General features: G+C 29.2%; 1 protein-coding gene across 4 annotated transcripts; it reads left to right on the top strand.

Annotated features, from left to right (window-relative positions):
• The first annotated feature begins 2983 nt into the window (after positions 1-2983).
• Positions 2984-9594, top strand: LOC112694268 (endoplasmic reticulum metallopeptidase 1-like). 4 transcript variants are annotated; one of them, XM_025569690.1, is made up of 15 exons: positions 2984-3302; positions 3712-3853; positions 3918-4488; positions 4555-4814; positions 4877-4997; positions 5061-5236; positions 5298-5427; positions 5497-5726; positions 5798-5990; positions 6052-6236; positions 6297-6452; positions 6533-6741; positions 6812-6927; positions 6993-7174; positions 9361-9594. In XM_025569690.1, the coding sequence occupies exons 2-15, from the start codon at positions 3839-3841 to the stop codon at positions 9523-9525; spliced, it is 2709 nt and encodes a 902-aa protein (XP_025425475.1). In that variant the 5' UTR covers positions 2984-3302; positions 3712-3838; the 3' UTR covers positions 9526-9594. The 4 variants fall into 4 exon arrangements, with proteins under 4 accessions (XP_025425475.1, XP_025425476.1, XP_025425478.1 ...); XM_025569691.1 differs by having other exon boundaries at positions 2984-3340; XM_025569693.1 differs by having other exon boundaries at positions 2985-3302; positions 6993-7168; positions 9361-9593.
• Positions 9595-9667: the final 73 nt, after the last annotated feature.

Below are 9667 nucleotides of genomic sequence, written 5' to 3'. Positions count from 1 at the left end.
GCTTCACCTTGGACGGATAATTTTAGCACTCCCAAGTTTCATACTGAATGTGAGCCTATGATGAAGAAGAATTTTCAGTTGGTTTATCCGGTTTAGGGAATAAGACAATAACGGAGACTTTTCATTGTAAGGGGAAATAAGAGAGTCTGAGTATTGAATTTATTATATATGTGAGAAGTATAATTGCTTTTTTGAGGAATCGACGTGTTATTTTGGCGGTGATTGGATCAAAACCTGGGGATTTTCGAAGTGAATTCGGCCATGATCAAAGAAATATGTGTTATGCGGTGTTCGGTTTGGACGACTTTATTTTATCATGCAAATTTTACTATGCATGCGGCGTATGATTATCGAAAAAATCATTTGTGGTACAATTTTGCTATCCGTTAACTAATATCTTTGCCAAGGTTTTTTATGTTTTTTTTTTTTTTGTTTCACAACTAGTGAATAACTATAAATGCTGCTGCTTTTTTTTTTTCTTAATTCAATATCATTCATAACTGCGGAGCTTTTTAAAAATAAATAATAAAATAAATTAAAAAATAGACTTAACCACGAGTATAAACTATACAGTTAACATTATGTACAGAATGTTACTACAATACAACGTTTTGTAATTTTTTTCGCAGCAACATCTGAGCATCAAAATATAACGCATGACGCATATTATAGTTTCAAAATATTTCTAATTTTCGACGAACAAGTGTGCGCCAAAATTAAAATACAACGCACACACAAATTTGCTCTAATTTGGATGTAAATTGGATTGTTTTTATACTCGAGTGATAGAACACAAGACCATAGGAGGGCATGTGTTAGGATTCTCATTTCTTTTAATATAAACTATTCACCGCCATCGATATCTCGTTCTCGACGTCCCTGACCCCACGCACTTACTCGACTTTCTTGCAACCTTGTCCGCAGAAATATCTTTGACGATACGTGCGTACCTAGTATACATATACAGTGTATCCCATAAATACCGTTTTAATTTATTTGTATAAAAAATGATTGTTTAAATTCGGTTTTTCGACGCTGATGAAAAAATTCTAATTGAACAGAAAAATCCGTAAACAAAAATACTAATTTGCTACCGAGCAATTGAGAGTACAGCGGGTTTCATAGGGGACATACTCTACAATACTGTGTAATATGTAAATACACAAGGATAAGTGTGTTTAGAGTTATGTAATAACCGGTATTTATACGCATAGTACACTTGATGGTAGTTATAGCGGTTGCATTGGAGTGTGAATGGCTGATAGCAATCACGTACGCGTGCACATACACCGTATATTCTGATACGTAGGTTGTAAGATTATGCATTTGCACTTACTGTATTACTTCTATAATTTATACAGTTGTAAAATAAAATAACTACCGTCGCACTCATCCCTATACAATTTTTTAAGTAATTTTCACTGGACGACAAACTATTTTTTATCAAAATAATCAATGGTATCAAATAGTACAATATAGTAGTATAATAATAATATGATCGTTGTATTTCTCGTTCGCTTCGCATAATTGTCAAAAATAAATTTTAATGCTGGTAGAAAAAGTGAACATCGATAATATGACAGTACATTATATATATTATTATTATGTATCAATCGTACATTACATAATCATTTTTTTTAAATACCTAATTTAAAAAAATCTTTTTTTGATGATTAATTGTGTTCACTCAATCTTTCAAAGTACCTGCTACCTAACCTGCTATCAACTAGGGGACAAAATATTTTCGTTGGGTGACATTTGTGTTACTTAGTTAATTAGTTAAAAAAAATGCACAGACTCATTCGGTATAATGTTACTCATTTGCTCATCCATTTGCAATGCTTGTACATGCAAACACATGGTATAATTGTTTTACTGTTATTTTTACGAGAGTTAGTTACCAACAGCTGCGTAACACCATCGTAAATTGTAGCATGATATACTTAATTAATAATTGTAAATAAATGTATTTGTAATTTTATTATATATAAAGACAGGCCCGTTTCTAGGAGTGGGGGCAACGGGACCATTTTTCCCCAGGTCCCGGCCTAGGAAAATTTAAAGGGGGCCCCTTTAAAACATGGATTGATTAGAAATACTCATCCGTTACCCATAAAATATTATTGTTGCATTGTTAAGAAGTTATTAACAATTTAATTCATTATATTGATACATTTAAACAACCTTGATTGGTTGAGGTTTGGAAAACTGTATTTACCAACATTTCGCAAATTTGGTGAGTGTTTTTTTTTATCTTACTCGTATATTATTGTGATGATTGAGAAGCCCCCACGAATTATTTTGTCCCGGGCTCCAAGAATCCTTAGGACAACTATGCCTATAGGTACAATTACTATAATCAGTGCCGTATTTAGATATTTTGCGCCCCGGCGCAATAAAAAAAAAAATTGGCGCCCCTCTAAGGGGCCTACCCACGGAAAATATACGAGGAGATAGATCCTCATGAACCTTTTAGATATTCTAAAATCAATGCTATTTTTATGTAGTAGGCACGCCACCGTACGCCGCACGCGATATCATAATACGCCGTATTATTATAAATAACCTATGTTTATTGACATTATCACAACAAATTTGGGAACTAATATTAGGTAGGTATATTAATAATATTCTGGATCGCTAATAGCTATATTGCTACAAATACATTAACATTAATTTATGATATTGTTATTAAAAACAAAAAAAATTAATAATTTCAAAATAATTTTAAAAATTCAATAATTCAAAAGTGAGCAAATTTCCGACCACAATATTTTGGCACCCCCAAAAAACTGGCACCCGGGGCAGTTGTAGCCAGTGCCCCCCCTAAATGCGGCTCTGACTATAATTGCATCATAACTCGTAGTCGTGGTTCCGTGTGATAAGCCGCTAAGTGGTTGTCGGTGGTGGCAGTCACTGGTCGTATTGTTTTGAATTGATCGCGGTGATAAGAATAATAATGATAATAATAATAATAATAGTAATGATAATAATAATAACATAACTAAATAATTCAACTAATATATCGAATTTTCGTCGTAGTTGTAACTGGCGTCGTTTTACATCTCTTTAAATTATTAATGCGTCACACTCGAGCCAACAGAGAACCGATAAGTCGTGATTACTTCACCATCGCAACAGTCGTTGTCGATGACTCGTTCGCGTCGGTTCCTCCGTAAATCATTTTTATGTTTCGTTGTCACGACGGCGGCGGCGGTGGCGGCGTTGAAACCTTGAAACTCCAGCAGTTACCAGCAGCGGTCGCTTGTTATCGAACTTCGTTGTGTTCATTGCGATTCCGGGTGAGCGTCGGGGTCATAGCAACAGCAGTCGTAATTATGTACACGAATTTTCAATTTTTTCTTCTCCCCATCCTGATGATTTATGTTGTCCCAAGTCGTTAGTGACTGATTTGGCGTGTTTTCTTTTATTCCGATGACGTTTCTCTAAAGCTCGTCGATTTTTATTGATATAATTTTTAACGTTCACCGTCCTCGAATTCTAGAAATACCTACCTTCTTTTGACAACAGTCGTCACATTTAAACATATTTTCACTTTTGAGTATGAACAATTTATTTAGTTTTTTTTTAACGTAAAACATTTTCTGCAACTGCTGTTGCTACTGAAAACTATTAAGGAATAATAAATATTTTAATTGCACATGTATACCACCCTTTTGTTTAATTTTTATAATGCTATGTTTGTACCAGGATGTTTACCGGATAACATTACTGCCCAATAATCAACAACGTTTAAATCTTCACTAATTACTTTTTGGGACTTTTTGAATTAATGTGGAACCAAAAGTTTGCTGAATAAACAAACAACTTTCTGATCATGATTCGTACTAAAGTAAATACGCATCTTTACCTAATTAAACAATGATGATATAATTATAATATGATTGTCATTTTAGAATGAACCATTTTCAAAATTACGCTTACGACCAAAGACATCAAATCAATATATTTTACCTAAACATTTAAAAGACCCTACATTATCATGTACGGACCATTCTAAAGGAATACGGTCATTGCCTGCAGCTCCATACCATTTTCTAATATGTATCCTATTTTTAGTTGTTATATATACTTTATTAGCCATTGTAGAAAAAAAATTACCAGAATCTGTTACAATATCTAATGAACATAAGTATCCAAATCGATTTGTTGCTGAAAGAGCCAGAAATCATTTAGTTAACTTGACTTCAATCGGACCTAGACCTGTAGGTAGCAAAGAAAATGAATTGCATGCAGTGAAGTTAATAGTTGATGAAGTTAAAATAATAACTAAAAATGCTCAATCTTCGCATTTCATTGAATGGGATCTTCAAAGAGTCAGTGGATCATTTTCATTGCAATTTCTTGATGGTATGACAAATGTATATAGAAATGTGCAAAACGTTATTGTTAAAATTGGTCCAGTTAAAACTTCTCGCCATAGTTTGTTGATCAACTGCCATTTTGACTCTGTCGTAGATAGCCCTGGTAATTTTAAAATCTTTTTCAATAATTATCAGTACAGTATATATAAAAATATGTTCAATAATTTAGGGGCAAGTGATGATGGTGCTAGTTGTGCTATAATGTTGGAATTATTTCGTATTATATCACGTTTTCCTAACCCTCTCAAAAATAATATAATATTCCTTTTCAATGGGGCTGAAGAAAACATGATGCAGGCATCACATGGCTTCATAACTCAACACAAATGGGCCTCTAGTATACGTGCATTCATCAATATGGAGGCGTGTGGTGCTGGTGGAAAAGAAATACTGTTTCAAGTTGGTCCAAATCATCCATGGCTGTTGGAAGTAATGACATTTTTGATGTTTAAATTTGTTTGTATTTATAAATGTTTGTATATATATTTTAGGCCTATTCGGATTCTGTGCCTTATCCCTTAGCTTCATCAATGGCCCAAGAAATATTTCAAAGTGGCATTATACCAGGCGATACTGATTTTAGAATATTTCGTGATTTTGGACGTATTTCTGGTATGTAAATTTGTGTTATTTTTCTTTTATTAATATTTATTACTTATAGTTTTTTTTATTTAGGTCTTGATTTTGCATGGTCAGCAAATGGATATGTTTACCACACTAAGTTAGACACGGTTGATAAAATTCCTTTAGGCACTTTTCAAAGAACTGGCGATAATATGTTACCATTAATATTAAAATTAGTTAATTCTGAACAAATTTCTGATGTTGAAAATTATAGTACTGGAAATTTAGTAAGTGTTATATTTTTAATAAGATAATTGTTATTGTTAATTACTTTTTATTAACTTACAGGTGTTTTTTGATTTCTTGGGTATATTTATTGTTTATTGGAGTGAAGTACTAGCTGATATAATTAATATTAGTGTCATTATCATTTCTCTGTTAATTATTTTGTACAATGCTTCTAATAATCATGTTACTGGTAAATTGATTACTTTATAAAGAAAACTGTGTAGACCTTTTTTTTATTTAATATATACTTAATTTTTAGGTTTTAATGTGAAAGATTATTTTAAATCTTGTTTTAAATGCTCAATCTTAATTGTATTGATATGGTTAGCTACTCTACTAACAATAGCCATATTGTCATTGACTGTAACACACTTAGATCGATGTCTCAGTTGGTTTGCCCAACCATCGTGGCTATTTTTTTTGTATATTATACCAACCATATTAGTACCAATGGTTTTACTAGCTTTATTTGGACGTAAATTCCTATGGGTAAATTGTGTATTGAATTTAAAATGTTTTATTTGAAACTTATTAATTGATCATATATTATTTTTTTACAGGGTCAAAAAGGAAAACATTACCCACAGTCTTTACTATATTGTATTTCACGTGATGGCAATCAAATGCTATATATAATAATTCTTTTAGTATGTGTACTGCTGCGTATAAGGTCTGGATTTGCAGTTGCACTTTTTGTTTCCTGTAATGCAATCAGTACTGCATTACAAAATACCATACTAAAATATACTTATGGTACTGTTGATTTGATTGATATTATTTTTGCATTATTGAAATTGTTTGATGTTCCAACCAGGCCATAAGGTATTGTGGTTACATTGGGGTTGTATGCTGATTCCATTCATGTTATCTGCTTACATGATACAAGCAGCTCTTCTACTGGTTGTCCCAATTATGGGTCGATCGGGATCGGGAAACCATGCTGAATCTGTTATGTCACTAATAACATCAGCTATGTTCACTCTTGTGTTTAGTTTTTATGTAAATAATGTTGAGGCTAGAAAATTTAATACATAATTAAACATTTTTTTATTTCCCCAGAATCCTTTAGTTTTACTTCTTCGAAAAGTGTATACCCTATTTTGTTCACTAGCAGTTGTGTTGTTGATTTCATTTCTAGTCCTAGTATTCACACCATTTGGATTTCCATACTCTGGTGATCCTAATAATTTGGCTCCCCAAAGATTTATGATTGCAGTAAGTCTTATTTGATATCACTGTTTTTTTTTTTTTTTTTTATTTGGCTTATTCAATTTAATTTTTCTTTTTGTTCTTAGCATGTAGAACGGAGTTTTTATAATTATAATGGTTCATTGAGAGACTCTCAGAATGGACTGTGGATTGTTGATCTGGATGTTAACAGTCCACATTCAATTAAATCGTTTGCACCTGAATTAGCGAAAGCACGCCAAATCAGTAAGGAAGAGTGTAGCAAAGAATTGTATTGTGGACTTCCATATTTTATTCCAGTCATAACATTCATATGGTGAGTCTGTTATTACTCAATCAAGAACTATTATGTGAACATGATTTTATTACTTTTATACAATTTACAGGAAAACACATTGGCTCGATACTAAGCCAATGGATATTAAAATACCCTTGGAACTAAATCTCTTGTATAGAGATAAAAGATTAAATAACATACAAAGGCTTTCTTTCTCTGCAACTGGTGTGTATTTATTTAAATTTCAAAGAATATTTAATACAGTTATAAAATGTGTTTCAATTATATAGGGCCTGACCATTTAACTTTTTTGCTATCATTATATGATGGTATTAACTTGAAAGATTGGAGCTTGAGTTTGGATAAACCTCTTGAAGGACCACAGTGGAATGGACGCCCTACATATTTTGTGTATTATTCATGTGCCAATGATATTACTCCATGGGACTTTTGGATTGATCTTGAAGTAAATGTATTATATTTTAACTTTTATATCGTATAAGAATAGTCAAAATAATATTATTTAATACTTTAAATTGACTAATTTTATTTTATAACTAATTGATATAATTTAATTTTATAACCTAATTAAATTTATAATTAATCACTAGTCAAATATTACCAAGATATTCACTTGTAATTTTTCATAAATAATAAGTTATGGTTAACAAAACCATTTTATGTTATTATAATTGATACAAGTCTCAATAAGTATATAAAACTAATCAATAGAAATTTTGTACAGAATTATTGATTTACCATAAACTATTAGTTATATCCTTTAAGACTTACAAGACTTATTTTAGTATTGTTTTTATTCATTATATTTATGTTAAAATAGTATACATTTTTTATTTAAAAAAACAAGAATTCTTTATAGATATAATTTTGAAAATAAAATTGTTTTAAAAAATTGTCATAATTTAAATATAATTATGTGAATTATATATTACTTAAAGATTAAACCAAAAATTTATTAGTTATATTAGGGTAAATAGTGCTAGCTTTTAACCAAATATGTATAGAGTGATATAAGAATGAGATTTAATTAATCTTTGTCTTACTAGAAAATTTACCATTTTAATTTGCATGGGAAAGCATTGTTATTTTATTTGATTTGATGTATTATAGAACTGGAAAAATTATATTTTTTATAAATAGTTATAATATTATATAATATATGGTCTATTATACTTAATTATAAAAATTGGAATTAGAACAAACTGAACATACTCAAGTTTAATAATTTAATTTTATATTATTTTATGTTAATATCATTGATTATAGAATATTCTATACAATTTTTTCAATCCATTATAAAATAAATGTTAATTTCAATGTTAGTATTAAGTTCCTAATTTAAATTAATAGATAATACAATTAGTTTTAATTATAACTAGGGCTCGAAAGTTGGTGCATTTTAAATTTTTTTTAAAAGTTTTTAGACATTGCTCTCTTGGCCACAATTCTGTTTCATTAGCATGTGAATCCGAATAACTAATTTTTATTTTGCATTTTTTTGTGTTAATTACTTTTTAAGTCATTTTTTGACATTTTTAGTAATTTTTACTGATTTCACTTTTTATTGCTTCTTGTTGACCATTATGCCAACAACTTAAGACTTGTCTGATTTTATCTAGCCAATTTCATTTATTGTGTCAAATTCTAGTGAGTATTATTTTACCTACATTTTATTATTTTTTCTAAATATTTAATTTTATCTCGTCACTTTGTTACCATGTTATAGTCAATAATACCTATTTAATCTAAAATTTATAATTTTTTTCGTAATATTTTCGAAATTACAAAAATTAAAAGGTCTGTTAGTGCTCATCTGTGCCTCCCAATCACTTCAGTGAACGTGGAGAGAAGTTTTTCTAAATATAAATATTTATAAACAGATAATCATCGTTTGTTTACTTTTGATAACATCAAATTGTTCTCTAATTGTACAATGCCAATGATTTTGATTTTTGAGTAATTTGTAAGTTTTGATAAATGTATATAGAACGTTACAGTAAAATAGAGTAAAATATTTAAAAAAGTATATTTTTATTAATTTAAAACAATTATTTGTAATTTTTTTAGGTCATTTTTTAAGGGAATTTTTTTATTTTTATGACATATTTACATATTTTTTAAGTCATTTTTTATTGTTTTTAAGGTCATTAACTTCCTAGCCCTAGTAATAACTAACAAAAAAAATTAATCATTTATGAAAATTCATGTTTAACACACAGATAATAATTATTAAACAATCTAAGATTTTATATTAATAGAGATCAATGTAAAATTGATAAGACCATTACTTAATAGTAATTCATATTTTATCTCATTACTCTTAAAAGTATATGTCTAATCTGATATACTTTTATTTATCTTTAGTATGACCAGGTCAATAATTTTATTCTTGAATTTAAATTACCATTAACAGTAAGAACTTGATAAGTCTACTTTATATTAGCATTACAATTTACAAGAATAATTACTCTTAAAAATTAAAAGTTAAAAGATAATTTGATGTTTTAAAAACCGATAAAAATTCAGAAAATTATTTATGGATACATTTTTATCATTTTATGTGAGATTTTCTACATTCAAGAGGGATAAATTAAAAATATTATTAGTGTAATAGTTCTTATTAATTTTTATTCATAGGTTCCAACAAACCATGTAGGTCCTCAAATAGAAGTAGGATTGGCTGGACATCGAATGCATGGTCCACATCAGTACACAACAACATTGAAGAAAATCTTTAATTCCTTTCCACAATGGACAACTACGACTGGATGGTCTTCAGCTTATAAATCATTTACTTTATAAACACATTTACTATTATTTAATTATAGTCTTTTGTATATAAATATTTATATGACTTTGTTATGAATTATTTTTGTTATTTATTACATTATTATATTTGACTGGTTTTTATGATATTTAATTATAATAAAAAAAAAAAAAAAAA

This window comes from Sipha flava, unplaced genomic scaffold (genome assembly GCF_003268045.1).
Source record: "Sipha flava isolate LNK unplaced genomic scaffold, YSA_version1 126_pilon_pilon, whole genome shotgun sequence".
Taxonomy (NCBI): Eukaryota; Metazoa; Arthropoda; class Insecta; order Hemiptera; family Aphididae; genus Sipha; species Sipha flava.
The sequence above is the reverse complement of the archived record's forward strand: the minus strand, read 5'-3'. Positions and strand labels throughout refer to the sequence as shown.

Excerpts from the sequence above, each read along its gene's own strand:
- LOC112694268 (XM_025569690.1), top strand. Across the intron at positions 5,727-5,797 it reads TTGGACGTAAATTCCTATGG|GGTCAAAAAGGAAAACATTA; the intron begins GTAAATTGTGTA and ends ATTTTTTTACAG. Across the intron at positions 5,991-6,051 it reads CATACTAAAATATACTTATG|GCCATAAGGTATTGTGGTTA; the intron begins GTACTGTTGATT and ends TGTTCCAACCAG.